The 19,740-nt window shown below is 42.9% G+C and overlaps 1 protein-coding gene across 1 annotated transcript; it reads right to left on the bottom strand.

Annotated features, from left to right (window-relative positions):
• Positions 1-366: 366 nt before the first annotated feature.
• LOC124142075 lies at positions 367-18,801 on the bottom strand. Its single transcript, XM_048395689.1, has 10 exons — positions 18,653-18,801; positions 16,187-16,256; positions 13,513-14,809; positions 12,740-12,811; positions 10,831-10,911; positions 8,902-9,625; positions 7,751-7,884; positions 6,724-6,777; positions 5,883-6,179; positions 367-3,161 (listed from the first exon to the last, which is right to left on the bottom strand). Exons 3-10 carry the CDS (start codon positions 13,700-13,702, stop codon positions 2,485-2,487), a joined length of 2,229 nt encoding a protein of 742 aa, XP_048251646.1. The 5' UTR covers positions 13,703-14,809; positions 16,187-16,256; positions 18,653-18,801; the 3' UTR covers positions 367-2,484.
• Positions 18,802-19,740: the final 939 nt, after the last annotated feature.

Below are 19,740 nucleotides of genomic sequence, written 5' to 3' on the forward strand. Positions count from 1 at the left end.
TGCAGGTCTCAGACGCTTAACACTTCGGTGAAACCCACGAGCACGGGTATGGTGCTGACAAACCTAGAAACATAATCGGGGCGAACCGGGATTCGAACCCACAATCATAGGTTTCTGGCGTGCCCAAGGGACGCAACTCTGCACAGCGAATTGCGGCGCCTTAGACGACTGGGCCACCCGAGCCCCCACAGAAAATAGGAAGAAAGCTGAGAAATATTTCCGCCAACATCCCACTGTCCACAACGTTCATTACGTTCAAATCACGGGCGCCAAGGCGAGACGGACTCTTAACAGAATAAAGTGTGAGTGAGTTAAAGTTTAACTTCACATCGGGAATATTTCAGCCACATCATGACGAAACAAAACTTGACATTAACAATTTATTATGAAACTGTATACAATTCTGCCGAGGAAGGGCAGTATGATAACTAGAATATCACAGATTTACATAAAACTAGTTAGAGAGCTTGTAAAAATATATTATCATTTTACAACACAATATAAAAACAGGCTATAGATCGCCAACAACTGAAGGTAGATCACCACGCTAGGGTCCATGAGGACTTACAGTACTTTTGCTACCTGCATGGACCCCAGCAGGATTTACATCATCCCTTCAGTTGTTGGCGATGGCTGACAAATTTAGCCACATATTAAAATAACACATAAAAAACGTGGTAGAAATATATACACTTTGAAAGACGTGGTCTTACATACCCTTTCAGGGGGACAATCATTTTATACTACTTTAACCCCCGTCGAGGATATAGCCACTAACAATCTCAGTTACTGATTCATACTACCAATTATATAAGTTATTTATTTATTTACAAAATATAGCAATAAAATTTACAAAATAAACATCAATTCAGGAGAAACAAGTGTACCCAAAATTAATTCCCGCACACCCATGTCCAAGGTGTGGAACATGATTCAAAAGATTAAGGGCAAAGGATCAAAATCAGGAGTAATACACTTTTGACTACTAAATCTGAAATTGCAAACAAGATGGTGACACTTTGGCAAACAATTCCTCATCATCTGACCATAACCCTCAGTTTCAGAGATATCAAAAACAGCAAGAATAGAAAAAGGTCAGTGAATTGTATACTGCCCAAGGACAAGCTCATGACACTGCAGCAGAAACCGACGACGTTCATTATCAGCTCCTCAAACACACATGCCCGATTCATGTTTGTAAATTCTACTTAATATAGTTGATGAAATAGGGACAATTGGAAATTTCCCTCCTTCGTTGGACAATGCTATTATCATTCCTATACCAAAGCCTTGACGTGATCATACAGATACCGCCCAATATCATTAATAAGCTGTTTGTAAAGTAATCGATAAGTCTGGTACTTTGGAGACCAATAACCTCCTGAGTGACGAGTGTGGTTTCCGAAAATAACAGTTACCAGTGACCATTTGGTGCGTTCAGAATCATGTATAAAAAAATAATTGTAAACAAACAATTACTGTATCATTCATTTCCGACTTAGAGACGACATATGATACAACGTGGGTGCATTGTATTTGAAAAGATTTGCATGAATTCGGATTGGGGTGCAGATTACCTCACTTATATCCATTTTTAAGCAACAGACAGTGGGCTCTACCCTGTCTGATAATTTCGATTAAAATCAGGGCGTCCCTCAAGGCAGCATTCTATCTCTCTCACTTTTCAGCATCAAAATTAAGTCTAGAACAATAGTGTTGATGGTTCACTTCTTGTGGACGATTTCAACATTTCTTGCCGTGGTAAGAAACATGCATACAATAGAAAGACAACAACAGCTCTGTCTTTACAAAACTGAACATTGGGCCAACGAAAATGGCTTCAAATTTTCTAAATCCAGAACAAATTGTATTCACCTTTGTCGTAAATCCAAACCGCATTTTAGATGGTACTCCTATCAATGTAGTGGAGGAGGCCACAATCCTGGGACTGATTTTTTACCCGTCATCTCACATACTTACCACACATCAAATATCTACCTGAAAGCTCTCAACTTGCTAAGAGTCGCCCATCCAGCTAAAACAAACAAACTCCTTGGTGAATCAACAAGAATTCTACCAATTACAAACTTAATATTATTCTCATAGATCCATTGTTAAAGATGGATCCAAGAACGGTGGCAAAATTGCAAGTGCCACCATCATTGGATCCAAAACTCCTCCCCCAAGACTCCCAGGTAATAGCTTTGGCCTCAGCAGTGAAGATTGGACTATCTCAACTGCTTTGACCTATATTAAACAACAAAACCAATCTATAAATTTCAGCATCATTTCAGATTCATTGTCTTGCCCTCAGGCACTAAAACTGTCTCCTCGAATCACCCTAAAATTTTACAATGATCTTTCACCTGGCCAATGTGACAAGGCCTTTTGCTGGCTTGCAAGTCATGTTGGCATGACTGTCTTGTACTGTGTTGTACATCTATTTTTCAAAAACAATATTCGCTGTTCGAGTCACTTTGTCTGTCACTCCTGGAAATCAGACATATTTGCAACATCGTTATCCGACTTCCCGTTGTCTGACCCAGCGATAGCACTGAGCTGCTCAGAATGATCACAAGTGCATTCCAAACACAGCCGGCTCTTGGAAAGGCCCCGCTCTTGGGTAATGAATTCTCGGTGAAGATTTTCATTCTTAACCTCCAGTGCCTTCATGATAGTTTTCATGCTCGTGACTTGTTTGAAAAGTTCAGACCATCTGACTGTATCGGGGAGAGTAGACGCAGATAGATCTTGCTGCAACGACAGGGAAATTTCGTTCATCTGGTACAGAGAATCTGCAAGCCGTCTGATATTGACCGTTCCCTTCATTTTACAGAAAGGACACTTCCCTCTCCGTCTACTAGAGACGGTCAGCTTCTCCAGTTCGTCCTCTACTTCTTTTGCTAGAGTCTGGTTTTCTTCAGAAAGCATTGGGAGAAACTGCTTCTTGAATGTGTCACTGGTAAAGTTACCGAATAAGTAGGTGACGAAGGCTTTGTTTCGTGAATGGTTGGTTGGTCGTGCCAAGATACTCTCTCTCCCGGCTTCAGACATGACATCAGTGGTTATCAGGCGGTCCAAGAGAGGAGTAGAGTGTAACTCGAGGCCCCGGATCAGAACGGGCGAAACCTTTCTTATCGATTCAATATATGCATCCGTATCTGGAAATGGAATAGGACATATTCAGTTCGGACATTCTGATAGCAATGTAACAAGTTTGGTTGCTGACCAATAGCAATAGGACATATTCAGTTCGGACATTCTGATAGCAATGCAACAAGTTTGGTTGCTGACCAATAGCAATAGGACATATTCAGTTCGGGCATTCTGATAGCAATGTAACAAGTTTGGTTGCTGACCAATAGCAAGGATTTTAATTTGAGTTGTTTAACATGGAGCTCAATTATTTTCCTGGTAACCGACTACTACAACATTTGTGATAAGATACTGGTTATTATGTTTTATTCCCTACTATGGTGGCCTAACTTTGGTCTCTGGTTATCTGTCTGTAGCCCGTTTTTGTGATGTATTTTAACAGTCATATTTTATGTTTACGTAATAGCTTTACATACAAAGTTGTGATACTCTAGTTTTGTTGTCCATTGTCTTCAGGTTTTCATATAGTTTTAATGTGAGAGAGTGTTTATTCAGTATTGAAGACCTCGTTGTCAAGGGTACGATTGTGGCATGTGGATGTATTCCGTAATGTGTAAATACAAAAGTATATAACTATAAATAAAACTGTATCTTTAATACAGATTAAAAAATACCTGTTAAAACGTTAACATGTTTTGGGGACATTATGGAGTCAAATTTCTGTCTTGATGGTCAGTGATGAAAATAACGAGGAATTAAACTATCTCTGCTGTTCTTGTAATAGTGCAAAATGATATCCATCTTTTAATTCCAATAAATCACATTTTTCACAGAACATTAATTCAGGTTTTATAAACTGTTTGCTAAAACGCTGTTTTTGTACTTTTAAACCACGTGCTAAACATCGACATTTCGCCAAGACTCTTACAAGATCCTAACCAAAGCATCAGATTATATAGAGTTCAGTTTCTAATAGTGATTTATATGAGGCATATTGGTTTTAGAGCACAGAACTATTAATCTTTGGACTCCAGTTTTGTACAACAATGTCAATACATCTTCTCTTGAATAATTCCATAAAACAATCTATATGCCAACAGTCCTGCAATATCCACGCATAACCAAAACCAGATTTAAACAAAAGCATTCTCACATGAGATGCCGAATTAACACTACCATTATCAGCTTGTACTTTCAGCATTTTATAACAAGCATGTGGAAGTCCATTTAAATTCATGCGTATCAATCTACACCAATAGCTTATACATCGACTGAAATAAAAAACACTTAGATGATAACGGCTAACTTCACGAAGAACCACATTAGATGATGCTTTATTACTGACTGACAAATATCTCTTGAAAAAAGAACTTTGGATTTTTTCTATACTTTCTCTAAATGTAAATTCCCAAATTTCACTTCCATAACAAGCAATCGGAGCTATTTTACTATCGATTATAGAAACAATTACCTTAAATGACAAGTACGGATAAAGCGTAGTCAACTTAAAATAGAAAAACATGTTTTCTTGGCCTGTGTCACTGGAGTTTTACAGGCCTTTGACCACAGAAGACGTGATGAAAAGACAATACCCAAGTATTTATAATATGTTACTATTTTCATTTCTGTATTTTATTGTACCAATTTTCAATTCGTTTAATAACACCACCATTTCTGAATACAATAATATTTGATTTATCCATATTGACATCCAGAAACCAAGTATCACAAAAAGATGCCCTATTTATCTAATTTTCTCTGTAACTTAATTACAGAGTGAGCTCCTAGGACAATGTCATTCGCAAATAAATCATCAATGAAATCATTCACAAAAATACACCGCCGTCATATAGCTGGAATATTGCTGAATGCAGCGTTTAAGAACAAACAAACAAACAAACACAAAAATACCTTTCGTTACACTTTTATCTAAATCTGTAGCAAGTTGGTTTATAAAGAATAAAAAATAACAAAGGGCTTAACATACAACCCTGTCGGACTCCATAGGAGGTTGGTTGGTTGGTTGTTTAACGCCGCACTGAGCAATATTCCAGCTATATGACGGCGGTCTGTAAATAATCGAGTCTGGACCAGACAATCCAGTGATTAATATCATGATCATCGATCCACGCATTTGGGATCGATGACATGCAACAACCAAGTCAGCGAGCCCGACCACCCGCCACTGGAGGTCTGAAATGCGTCAGTTCTAAAATTTCCCTTACGAACACAAGCAAAAACATTTTCATACAAATTCTTTAACACTTTCAACATTTTGCCATGTATGCCTTTCTGTAGAAGCAGATATAATAATTTAGTTCTATCAACAGTTTAAATGTATATATTAATAATGTATGAATTGTTCTCGTCATGATATGACTGAAATATTGCCGATGTGACGTTACATTTTAACTCCGTCACTCACTATAAGGTTTTACTGAATTTGGCATATATTACTGACTCGCCCACCTTATCATTGACTCGGGGGGCACGGGTGGCCCAGTCGTCCAAGGCGCCGCGATTCGCTTTGCAGAGTTGCGTCCCTTGGGCATGCCAGAAACCTATGATTGTGGGTTCGAATCCCGGTTCGAACCGATGATGTTTCTAGGTTTGTCAGCACCATACCCGTGCTCGTGGGTTTCACCGAAGTGGTAAACGTCTGAGACCTGCATCACTTCGGGCTTTCCTCCCACACGCCCTGATGTAACTGGAATACTTTTAAAAGCGGCGTTAAACCCAACTCACTCACTCACTCGAAACAAGTATCCACGCGGTCTTCATCTTACCGTCAATTTCCTCCCGAGACAGAAGCTGCAGATTCCGTTGTCTGAAACTCTGCATGAGATAGTCCTCCATGAAACAGTTAAGTTTATCAAAATCTTGGACATCCACTTCATCAGTCAGATGGTCCCGAAGGAAGATGGTTGCCCGCTGCGCACACTGTTGTAAGGTAAATTCTATCATTTTCTCCAACTTAATAACATCGTCCCTTCCACGTGTAGATGCACCACCACCAGCCTCTACTATCGCTGACGCCAGCACCTGCCTTGCTTGCATTACCTCCTTGCTATCTTTAGGGGGTGCTATGGAGAGGGAACATCCTTCAGTTAAAATTGTGAGAAATGGGAATTCTGTCAGATAAGTATATTCGTTTGTTTGTTTGTTGTTTAACGCCGCACACAATTTCATCAATAATATAATTAATAAAAATACCTTTCGTTACACTTTTATCTAAATCTTTAGCAAGTTGGTTTATAAAGAATATAAATAACAAAAGGGTTAGCATACAACCCTGTCGGACTCCACTGGAGGTTGGTTGGTTGGTTGTTTAACGCCGCACTCAGCAATATTCCAGCTATATGACGGCGGTCTGTAAATAATCGAGTCTGGACCAGACAGTCCAGCGATTGACATCATGAGCATCGAGCCACTCAATTGGGATCGATGACATGCATCAACCAAGTCAGCGAGCCTGACCACCCGATCCCGTTAGTCGACTCTTACGACAAGCATAGTCGCCTTTTACGACAAGCTTGGGTTGCTGAAGACCTTTTCTACCCCGGATCTTCATGGCAATGTAATGTAATCATAAATGTAATGACAAATTCATCAAACATTAATAGGTACCTTCTGAGAGCCCTGGGCGAAGAGCTTCTTTTGGCCTTTCATTGATTACATCCTCTGCAAAGAGAATACCCATATCAATTTCACGTTAAAGAAATCAAATGCTTTCATTATTCAGGAAGATGAGCAGTGCACCACGATACATCTGAAGATCCGGGGTAGAATAGGTCTTCAGCAATCCTTGCTTGCCTTAAAAGGCGAGTATGCTTATCGTCAGAGGCAACTTACGGGATCGGGTGGTCAGGCTCGCTGACTTGGTTGATACATGTCATCGGTCGCAATTGCGCGGATCGATGCTCGTGATATTTATCACTGGATTGTCTGGTCCAGACTCGATTATTAACAGACCGCCGTCATAAAGCTGGTCATCTTCCCGAGGCAAGAGAGCTAACTGACTTTAAAAGTCCAGTTTTCACCCTTGCCGAACTAGGCTGGAATTCCTGGGCTCGATCGTAGCGCCACCAGTGGCTATTACCAGTTATGTCCTTTCTATGCCTCTCCTATTGACCAATCAGATTCAACCTCTCGTATCACTTGCATTTGCTTCAAACAAAACGGTGGCGCCCAGTCAAGACGGCCTGATTGATAATCAAGATCTATATTGTGATAAAACGAGTCTTACATCGCGAAGTGCACCAAATCACGTGAGCACCTTGATTAAAAACATGAAAAGATTTAGAAAATATCTGTTGACAACGAGTTAGCGGTGCACATGCTTTGCAAATCCTGCAGTCGACCGAAATCTGCATGACACTTTACGAACCGGATTTCGATTTCGGTGCGCGGTTTTGATTGGACTATGCATAGACTCGTTAGTCCAGCCAAAATGTAAGTCCATATTACCATCCTAGTTCGGCAAGGGTGGAAACTGGACTTTTATAGTCAGTTAACTCCCTTGCCTCGGGAAGATGATAGCTGGTAAATTGACACACCATTTTACATCTGAAGAACTGTTCACTCCATGCAATAGATATTATACAAATGGGCCACATATGTAATACACTGGATAATAAGATACTATTGATCATACCGTGTCTGACAAAGAATTCCCAGTTTGCTTTGGTGCTCCACGATGTTGTAACCACTACATCAGGAAGAGGGAGAGACTCCTGTGCGCAACTTGTGGAGGGACGTCGCAGTATTAGCACATTGTTTCTAAATGCCCTATAAAAGAAAAAAAAAACTTAGTGTAACGGAATAGCATTATTGAACTATGATTTTGGATTCGAATCCCGGTTCGCCTCGATTATGTTTCTAGGTTTGTCAGCACCATACCCGTACTCGTGGGTTTCACCGAAGTGGTAAACGTCTGAGACCTACATCACTTCGGGCTTTCCTCCCACATTAAGCTGACACGCCGTGATATAAATGGAATACAGTTCAAAGCGGCGTAAAACCCAACTCATTCACTCCTTCAAAGCTACCTCGCGTCTACTGGGCTGCCAATACAGCGTAAACAATCGGTAGTGAGAAAACATGGTCACACCAATGCTTCAAGGTTGGTTTGTTAGTTATGTAACGCCGCACTCAGCAATATTCCAGCTATATGTCGGCGGTCAGTAAATAATCGAGTCTGGACCAGACAATCCAGTGATTGTCATCATGAGCATCGATCCACGCAATTGGGATCCATGACATGCATCCACCAAGTCAGCGAGCCTGACTACCCGATCCCGTTTGTCGCCTTTTACGACAAGCATAGTCGCCATTTACGGCAAGCATATAAAGTATGACTTCTGATGCGATGTAATTGTTATTATATTAAACTTGGTCTTGTCGCTATATGGCTGAAATAATGCCGATGCGACGTTAAACTTTAACTCACTCACTCACTCTGATGCGACGTAGCTTTCAACATAAAGTGAGTTAATTCAATGTTTACATCGCATTGGCAATATTGCAGCCATTCAGCGTTGAGAACAAGGTATGCCTTACAACATTTAAGAGGGGCGGTCTGGTAGCCTAGTGGTTAAAGCGTTCGCTCGTCACGCCGAAGACCCGGGTTCGATTCCCGACATGGGTACAATGTGTGAAGCCCATTTCTGGTGTCCCCCTCCGTGATATTGCTGGAATATTGCTAAAGAGCAGCGTAAAACCATACTCACTCACTCACTACAACATAAGCAGAGGCGATCAAAATAACGTGTCACGTTGAATACTGAAGTCACTACGACCACCTACCTCAGACATTCAAATTCCTTGAAGTACTCCTGGACGCAAGTGATAGTAACTGTCTTTGAGACAATGCTGAGTCTGATCACCAACTCGCTCACTATCAGTGTTGTGAAGTCAGATTCTGGCAGCATGATTCTCACGTACCGTCGGTCTTCCAACATTTCAGCAAACAAATCAAAACTGTCACTGGTAAAGCAGTAATGTGATTCAGCATTTTCGAAAAGCCGAGAGTGGCAGGAATTGACCTGCTTCAAAAATAGATGTATCACTCTCTGGGATTTGTTTGGATTCATTTGAATCGACCCAGCTGTTGCCCCCTTTGACGTTTCTGAGACAATCTTCTCAATGTCCTGAACAAATCTCTCAGTCGAGTTGAATTGCTCTGAAGACAGAACACCATTGTTGACGGTGAAGTCGGCCATGTCTTTTCTCACAATGCTTATGATTGCCTTTGCGAGCTGGGAGTTGTAGTATTTGGCTCTGTCAAGTTTAAGGTAATCTGTAAGTATTGTTAGAACTAACACTGGACTGTCATGGCGGAAGATGCACACATCACAAAGCAAGTTGTCAGGAATCTTTCCATTCAGTGTCATGTTCAGGGTGACCAATAGCGAATGGCCGGTGTAGGCAAAGTATCCTTTCTCACACAGTTTCTCTATTTCCAAGAGAACAGTCTCATCTATGCTTGATAAGTAATCTATCATGATCCGAGGGTAGATAAATCCTTTACCTGCAAATACAAATGATAACCAGATTAAGCATGTATTCAGCGGATAAGACGATTCATTGGTTATGTTTGTTACAGACCCGTGAACATCCGGGGTAGAATAGGTCTTCAGCAACCCATGCTTGTCGTAAAAGGCGACTATGCTTGTCGTAAGAGGCGACTAACGGGATCGGGTGGTCAGGCTCGCTGACTTGGTTGATACATGTCATTGATTCCGTCATATTGTTGGAATATTGCTGAGTGTGGCATTAAACAATAAACCAACCAGCTAAACCAACTACGCTGACATGCTGATACGTTTAGTTTTCACGGCAGTAGTGTAACCTTTTTACTCAAAATTCTGTAACTAAAATAAACCTTTTGAAATGTCCTTTTCTTTGACTGGAGGAGCAAAATGCTTTCTTTCACCAACATCATATCTGTTCAGCAAGTGAGGGATACATTTTTCAAAATAGAACCTGAGGCTAAAATAGGTGTAAGGTTACCTCCCCACCTCAATCGACTAGTCACGGATTTTGGTGGTTACACATCCTAGTTAACTTCTGTACTGATAGTAACATTTTATTACTGTATCTCATGCTCAAACAATGTATCCAGATTTACAAACTTTATGGTTATTCATATAGTGAGAACAATTGGTGCACAGGATTCCAGGAAAAGAACAGAAAGGTTTCCACGCAACATCCTTAGTGACAATAATCGCTGTTTTGGCTTTGACCAACCAACCAAGGGATGACTGGCACAGTCGTCAACCAAGGGATGACTGGCACAGCAGTCAACCAAGGGATGACTGGCACAGCAGTCAACCAAGGGATGACTGGCACAGTCGTCAACCAAGGGATGACTGGCACAGTCGTCAACCAAGGGATGACTGGCACAGTCGTCAACCAAGGGATGACTGGCACAGTAGTCAACCAAGCGATGACTGGCACAGTCGTCAACCTGGCTACATGATGGCCAGTGGTGCACCAGACAATCCAGTGATTGATATCATGAGCATCGATCCACGCAATTGGGATCGATGACATGCATCAACCAAGTCAACGAGCCTGACCACCCGATCCCGTTAGTCGCCTTTTACGACAAGCATAGTCGCCTTTTACGGCAAGCATGGGTTGCTGAAGACCTATTCTCTCCCGGAATCTTCACGGGACGACTTCCTTGGGCGCCCCCCTTTTCCATGTGTAAATTTTGATGTTTCGGTTTACCTGCAAGCTCTGTCGAGATCCACTGTGAAAAATACTCGCTGTTGTACTTCCCTATAAAACCCTCATGTCCTTGGATCGATTCTGAAATCGAAGAAATGTAATCAGTCGGCTATATCTTTCTGTTTGTTACACGTTGCAATTTTTCGAACACCCATGGCTGGCCTTACAGTGATTTGTGAGTATAATTTGTTTACATTTTTATCGCATTGGCAATATTTTAGCAAAATCGCGATGAGAAGTTAATCATATATTAATAATCTGTCGACAAAGAACAGTAAAACAGTTAGGTAAATATCACAGTTTAAGTAAAAACCAAACCAGATCAGATAACCAGACAACCTTATTCAACTGGCTCGGGAGTATCAGTTAGAACCAGGCTACAGACCACAACAACCAAAGATACACCACCTAAGTGGGGATGAGGTGAGGTGCAATGGGGTTGAGGAGAGGTGAAATGGGGATGAGGTGAGGTGCAATGGGGTTGAGGTGAGGTGAAATGGGGGTGAGGTGAAATGGGGGTGAGGTGAGGTGAACTGGGGTTGAGGTGAAATGGGGATGAGGTGAGGTGAAATGGGGTTGAGGTGAGGTGAAATGGGGTTGAGGTGAGGTGAAATGGGGTTGAGGTGAGGTGAAATGGGGATGAGGTGAGGTGAAATGGGGTTGAGGTGAGGTGAAATGGGGTTGAGGTGAGGTGAAATGGGGTTGAGGTGAGGTGAAATGGGGATGAGGTGAGGTGAACTGGGGTTGAGGTGAAATGGGGATGAGGTGAGGTGAAATGGGGTTGAGGTGAGGTGAAATGGGGTTGAGGTGAGGTGAAATGGGGTTGAGGTGAGGTGCAATGGGGATGAGGTGAGGTGAAATGGGGTTGAGGTGAAATGGGGATGAGGTGAGGTGAAATGGGGTTGAGGTGAAGTGAAATGGGGGTGAGGTGAATTGGGGTTGAGGTGAGGTGAAATGGGGATGAGGTGAGGTGAAATGGTGTTTAACGTCGCGTCCAAGATTATTGCACTTATATAGCGACGTGCATGCACGTGTGTGTGTGTGTATGTGTGTGGCTGCTTGTACTAGTCCGGACTGATGCCGATTTATAGTGCTAGCTCACTGAGATACCATGCTGCAGTTTAACATGAGTACCCCACTCAGACACAGCATACTGACTCCGAGCCGACCAGTCCTTGTTTTAGCCCCTTAATGCCGAGCGCCAGACAGGGTAACAACAAGTCCCATCTTTTAACGTCTTTTGGTATGACGCGGCTCTCCGGGCGGACGCTCTACCACTAGACCACGGAGGCGGTCCAAGTGGGGATGATGATGGCGAACGGTACGTCCTGCATGATTTCACAGCAGGACTTCGTTCAGAAATCGTAAAGAAGCACACGTGTAATAATAGTATCCTCTTAGTTGGGTTCAACGTCGCTTTTAACAGTATTCCAGTTATATCACGGTGTGTTGGAGGAAAGCCCGAAGTGATGCAGGTCTCAGACAATTACCACTTCGGTGAAACCCACGAGGACGGGTATGGTGCTGACAAACCTCGAAACACAATAGGGGCGAACCGGGATTCGAATCCATAATCATAGGTTTCTGGCGTGCCCAAGGGAGACAACTCTGCACAGCGAATCACAGCGCCCTGGACGACTGGGCCACCCGTGCGACTACGCTTGTCGCAAAGGCGACTAACGAGATCGGGTGGTCAGCATCGCTGTCTTGGTTGATGCATATCATCGATCCCAAATGCGTGGATCGATGCTCATGATGTCAATCACTGGATTGTCTGATCCAGACTTGATTACTTACAGACCGCCGTCATAAAGCTGGAATATTGCTGATTGCGGCTCAAAACAACAAACCAACATACCAACTTTACAAAAATGTTCACATTCCTAAAGAAGTCAGTATCAATGTTTACCTGTGAGGTCATATGTGAAGGTAGGTGGACAATAGCCAGGTAAGTCCTCTGTTGTATTCCTTGCAGGTGAACCTGGCCACAAGAAACAATCATTTCGGTTATGGTTATTATGGTAATGGTATTCATTACATAACTGGAAGGGGTGGTCGGGTAGCCTAGAGGTTAAAGCGTTCGCTCGTCACGCCGAAGACCAGGGTTCGATTCCCGACATGGGTACAATGTGTGAAGCCCATTTCTGGTGTCCCCCGCCGTGATATTGCTGGAATATTGCTAAAAGCGGCGTAAAACCATACTCACTCACTCACTCACAACTGGAACATATACGTCTTTGCAATATGTCAAGCACTTTTCCTACAGCTCCAGTCCTGTGTGTCTACATTTCACAACTTTTGAGGTACAATTGACCATGTTCCTTCTACCAAGGGCCCGTGAAGAATAGGTCTTCCGCAACAAATGCTTGCCGTAAAAAGCGACTATGCTTGTCGTAAAAGGCGACTAACGGGATCGGGTGGTCAGGTTTGCTGACTTGGTTGATGCATGTCATTGATCCCAATTGCGTGGATCGATGCGCATGATATTAATCACCGGATTGTCTGGTCCACACTCGATTATTTACAGACCGCCGTCATATAGCTGGAATATTGCTGAGTGTGGCGTTAAACAACAAACCAACCAACCAACTTTTAAGTTGCGGACGTGATTAAAATGAATCTTATTTGGTCACGTTTCAAGACATAATCTGTTAATAGCAACCGACACTTGGAAGTCCGTACCTTGAGGGAATGTTTGTGGGCTTTGTCGTAACGACGCCGGGCTTGATGAAGACACATCGGGTTCACCAACGCCACTGACGATGATTTGATCAGAATACATTCCCAAGGACACGGAACTGCTAGAAGCACCATAGCTGCCAATTGACGTCGTCATTGACGTTGATCTCTTATGTGTTTGGTAATCAGACATGTTGGTATCGTTAAACAAAAGACATATTAGAAAGCTTTGTCTCAAGAGACATCATTTGTATACGATTGAACCACTCTTTAAAGTCCATTCTACGAATGTTCCCATTTTGAATTGTGTATGTCTCAGGTCCACTCTTTTCATAGAACACAATGCCTTCCGCACACCCAACTGCGATTTCAAGAATGAACTTAATATTATGTTCTTTGTCTTGGAAACTATGTAATTCCACTTCAACCAATTCCTCAGGAACATCCAACAAATCTCCCTCAAAGCTGAGAAACGCAGCTTCGTTCTTGATTTTCTTGAACAGTGATGATCTGAATTCTGTTACTGATCCAGGCACATTGACACCCCACAATTCTATGGTCTTTGATTCATATGGTTTATCTTTGTCTCGAGACTCATTTATTCCAAGAAAAAAAGATCCACCTCCCTCCACTTTAGACAAACAACTTAGATTTTCTTTGAAGCGCAGTTCCTGCCAAACATAATCAACAAAGCCTCCAACTGAGTCTATATTGGTCTTTGGCATGTAAACCTTTAGTTCTGTTCTTCTGTTCTCATGCAATAGAGTGCCATATCGGTCTAATCCACGGAGCTTGGGAGGTGCTTTCTGAGGACGAACATCATTGGTCAAAATGGATACGATATTGATCGTTGATGCCCTCTCAAGTTTGAAGTCAGATGATACTTTCGTTTTAAAATCAACCGTCGATATGAATGGTGTTTTGGTAACTTTTAACAGCACAACATCCCGAAATTGTTCAAACCTTTCCTTTTCATGCAACCATTGACGTGTATATGTGTCAATGAACAGTTTACCGTCGGGTATCAGATTGTTCAAGCTGTTGTCCAGGAAGTCGTCCAGATGGCCAAGGTACTCATCATCACTTGTTTGTCCATTTAGATGTAGTAACACATCTCCACCATCTGTGTTTCTCAAAGCACTCACGATCTTCTCAATCTCTTTCAGCTTCCGACGTTTTCGGTCACTTGTCTTGATTTTTTCCGTAAGAACACAAACATCAAGGTGGACTGAAAAAAAGTCTGGTTCCACCAGCACTTTATTGTATTGTCGTTTCAGTTTGGTGCATACCTCACAGCAACCTGTAACAAAAACAGATTTATGAACTATTTGTAGTGAGTGAGTGGTTTGCTCCGTACTTTGAATTTCTCAATCAATTTCAGATAACACAGATGTTATGATCAACGTCCAACGCCTTCGATCGGGTATGGTGGGGTCCATTCATCCAAGTCACCGAGCCTGAACCACCATCCATTCAAGTTCCCTTGTTTACGTGGAACCAGGCTTACCACAGAATCGTCACGGGGACAACTATTTATTATGTACATTTAGCTGCAACAAATGTTATATTTGGGATAACACTTTCTAAGTAAAGTACAGATTCTTGTACTTTTTGTACAAGTCTTGTGCGGGATTCGAACCCTTACTTACTAGGGTGAGGCACCTAATCGCCAGCACACAAAGTCAGCGATCTAACCCACTCAACCACCGAGGCTTCCACAAAATGAAAGTCCGACAACTGGTAGCCTAGATCACGTACTTTGAGTACCCCTCTGACAAGTGTAAATTGGCACGGGTCCAATGGCCAAAAGCTATGAACACACACAGTGCCATTTAGAAAGTTGTCAAATGAACAAATGTGATATTTGGGATAACTCTTCCTTAGTGAGTGAGTGAGTGAGTATGGTTTTACGCCGCTTTTAGCAATATTCCAGCAATATCACGGCGGGGGACACCAGAAATGGGCTTCACACATTGTACCCATGTCGGGAATCGAACCCGGGTCTTCGGTGTGACGAGCGAACGTTTTAACCACTAGGCTACCCGACCGCCCCTCTTCCTTAGTAAAGTACCCCTCTGACAAGTGTAAATTATGCTTTCACTATCCTGGTCTCTGCACCAGAAGTTCTCAGTGATGGTCTAGGTTGTAACCAGGTTCTTTATTTGGCCTTCACGTCCAGGAGCTGGCGATTAGGTGCCTCACCATGGCAAGTGTGGATTCGAATCCCGCACGGGACTCAACCCCAAAAGTACAAGAATCTGTACTTTACTAAGAAAGTGTTATCCCAAATATAACATTTGTTGCATTTGACCACTTTCTAAATGGCATTGTGTATTCATAGCTTTCGGCCATGGGAGCCGTGCCAATTTACACTTGTCAGAGGAGTACTCAAAGTACGTGATCTAGACTACCAGTTGTCGGACTTTCATTTTTGTGGAAGCCTCGGTGGCTGAGTGGGTTAGATTGCTGACTTTGTGTGCTGGCGATTAGGTGCCTCACTCTGGCAAGTGTGGATTCGAATCCCGCACGGGACTCAACCCCAAAAGTACAAGAATCTGTACTTTACTAAGTGTTATTCCAAATATAACATTTCTAAACGGCATTGTGTATCCATATACATTTAGCTGTTCATAAAATGGCTGATATTACTATCTATAGAAGGAAGAGAACTACTCACTTTCCTCTGATCTTGCCATTCTCATGACTCCATTTTGGAAGAATGATCACCCCAGTCATTTTGATTCCACCTTGCACAGAAATCATTTGTATAAGACATAAGGAAGCAGTAAAGGAAGTACAGTAAATTACGGTTATAACGAACTCAAAGGGACTACTATTTTTAGTTCGTTATAACCGTAGTTCGTTATAAGCATATATACAGGATAACTACAGCAAATAGTCGGGACTGAAAAGTAAGTTCGTTATAACCGTCAGTTCGTTATAAGCGTGTTCGTTATAACCGGAGTTTACTGTATATCTATAATAGCTTGGTTCTAATGTCATAATCTGGTGACGCCATTATAAGGTGAGGTGAAATGAGTGAGTGAATTTGTATTTATGCCGCTTTTAGCAATATTCCAGCAATGTCATGGCGGGGGACACCAGAAATGGACTTCACACATTGTACCCATGTCGGGAATCGAACCCGGGTCTTCGGCGTGACGAACGAACGCTTTAACCACTAGGCTACCCGACCGCCCTACTGAGGTGAAATGAGGTTCGAGGTGATTGCACTTAAAGAGCGACAGGCATGCACGTGCTTGCTTGCGTGCTTGTACTAGTGTGTGTGTGTGTAGTGCTGCATGTGTGTGTGGCGCTGCGTGTGTGTGTAGTGCTGCGTGTGTGTGTGTGTGCAGTGCTGCGTGTGTGTGTGTTTGTAGTGCTGCATGTGTGTGTGTGTAGTGCTGAATGTGTGTGTGAAGTGCTGCATGTGTGTGTGTGAAGTGCTGCATATGTGTATGTAGTGCTGCATGTGTGTGTGGTGCTGCATGTGTGTGTAGTGCTGCGTGTGTGTGTGTGAAGTGCTGCGTATGTGTATGTAGTGCTGCATGTGTGTGTGTAGTGCTGCATGTGTGTGTAGTGCTGCATGTGTGTGGCGCTGCGTGTGTGTGTAGTGCTGCGTGTGTGTGTGCAGTGCTGTGTGTGTGTGTGTAGTGTTGCATGTGTGTGTGTAGTGCTGCATGTGTGTAGTGCTGAATGTGTGTGTGAAGTGCTGCATGTGTGTGTAGTGCTGCATGTGTGTGTAGTGCTGCGTGTGTGTGTGTGTAGTGCTGCATGTGTATGTAGTGCTGCATGTGTGTGTGTAGTGCTGCATGTGTGTGTGTGTGTAGTGCTGCGTGTGTGTAGTGCTGCATGTGTGTGTGCGGTGCTGCATGTGTGTGTAGTGCTGCACTCGTGTGTGGTGCTGCATGTGTGTGTGTGGCGCTGCATGTGTGTGTGTGGCGCCGCATGTGTGTGTAGTGCTGCATGTGTGTGTGTGTAGTGCTGCATGTGTGTAGTGCTGCATGTGTGTGTGTGGCTGCTTGTACTGCTCCGGATGCTGAGAAACCATGCCGCAGTCTAACATGAATACCCCACTCAGACACAGCACCCTGACTCCGAGTCGACCAGTGCGTCCGTGCGTTCTAGTCTGAACTAATGCCGGTTACATTTTTATAGCGCTAGCCAACTGAAATACAGTCTTTGTTTTATCTGAACGACATTCAAGTTAGCAACAAGTAAGATCTTTTAACGTCTTTTGGTATGACGCGGCCGGGAATCGAACCCCGACCTTCCGCTCTCCGGACGGACGCTCTACTATGGACCACGGAGGCGTTATAATACCACCATGGGACATCACAAGGATGCTGAAATTTATCAAAATGCGCTTCTAAACGTGGTTGGGAGGATCTGCTTACGAGCTGTTAATGCTGAATATTCGACGTACGTATTGTTAACGTCATAAACATGAACTCAATCACATACCAGTGACATATGTCATCTCCTGATAACTCTAGATTTAGGTCAGTTTTGTTTATCATCAAATAGATAGTGTTATCAATGCCATAAACCAATCCGATAAACTCTTTGGGCAGACGGACCCGTGATGGCTGGTTTGCTGGCTGTTATGCTGTGTTTATCGCTGCTATTGTTCAGACACGGAAGTGTACACGATCAATTCGGTCACAGCAGTACGTGCATTAAGTACATCGGTCGATTTCCTCCAATTTTGATCTCGTCGCACAGAGGTGAAAATCAATTCCTGATAAAAGCACCTCACGTACATACAAGTATTTTACTACACAAGCGCGAATGCACTTAAGGGGTGTATTATTTCGTAATTTTATTAAAAATATTTCATGTGTTTGTCACAGTGATGCTACAGGTATAGGTATACACTCGATGATTTTTCTGAAATTCCTGAATATATAAATCGGAAGAACGCATGAACAGGAATGGGTGGTGTGGTCGGTGTTTGTTTGTGCTCACAGACCGTCTGTTTATTGCTAAACACAGAGATAAACAGTAATGTAGGTCAGGCCTGAAGACCAGGGCATGATGACCTGGTTTGCAATCCCGTGACAGTTCATATTTCAGTGCATAAATCTATCTACAATGCCCCCGCATTCGCTGTCAAATCGTTATTGAGCTAACGTACACCTACCTTCATGCTTGTAGAACCTGCTCCGATAAATGTCGAGCTGGACCCACCACTCTCACATGTGACCGATACGTCACAAGGAAAAAACTCCTCAGATAGCCTACCTATGTCAATAACACTATCAGCCATCTAACCGGTTGCAGGTCGATCGTCACTGCGCACAAGTAGAACCAGTCAAATATGTGCAACTGCGCACATCAAGCGCGTACTGGTGATATAATGTGAACTGTGCACATTCTCGTTCGTAGGTGAAGTTCGTAGCCTCCAATTATTGTTACTGATTAAGTTCCATGCATAACTAATGTCTTAATGGTATTTGTTTGTTGGTTTGTTTGTTTGTTTGTTGTTTAACGCCCAACTCAGCAATATTCCAGCTATATGACGGCGGTCTGTAAATAATCGAGTCTGGGCCAGACAATCCAGTGATTGACATCATGAGCATCGATCCACGCAATTGGGATCGATGACATGCATCAACCAAGTCAGCGTGCCTGACCACCCGATCCCGTTAGTCGACTCTTACGACAAGCATAGTCGCCTTTTACGGCAAGCTTGGGTTGCTGAAGACCTATTCTACCCCGGATCTTCACGGGTCTAACGTTGACCCCTTGTTGAGGTTGTAGATTGTAACCTTGTAAGTTCGAAGAGGCTCTTGAGGTCGCAACGGAGAGACTTGTTGACGTCTCATGGTATTGGGGCTGTTGAAGCTTGGCGTTAAGAATTAAGCTTGTGTCCGCTTTCCTGAGCTTGAGAACGACTGAACGACGCTGGTATGTATGTATGTATGTATGTGTGTATGTGTGAGTGTGTGTGAGTGTGAGTGTGTGTGTGTGTGTGTGTGTGTGTGTGTGTGTGTGTGTGTGTGTGTGTGTGTGTGTGTGTGTGTGTGTGCCAGTAAATACGACCTCTATATGTCATTGGTATCAGATCTACATATAGTTCCAAGTGAAAGATGAGTGACACTACTTTGTGAGAGGTCCCACAAAAATGCTGATATGAGCAATTAAAGGTACGATAACGACCTCAATCCTCCCCAACACCCATACTTTAATGACGATTGTACGGTAAACCCTGTACCAACCCTGACAAGG

This window comes from Haliotis rufescens, unplaced genomic scaffold (genome assembly GCF_023055435.1).
Source record: "Haliotis rufescens isolate VD_foot unplaced genomic scaffold, xgHalRufe1.0.p SCAF_14, whole genome shotgun sequence".
NCBI classification, from domain to species: Eukaryota; Metazoa; Mollusca; class Gastropoda; order Lepetellida; family Haliotidae; genus Haliotis; species Haliotis rufescens.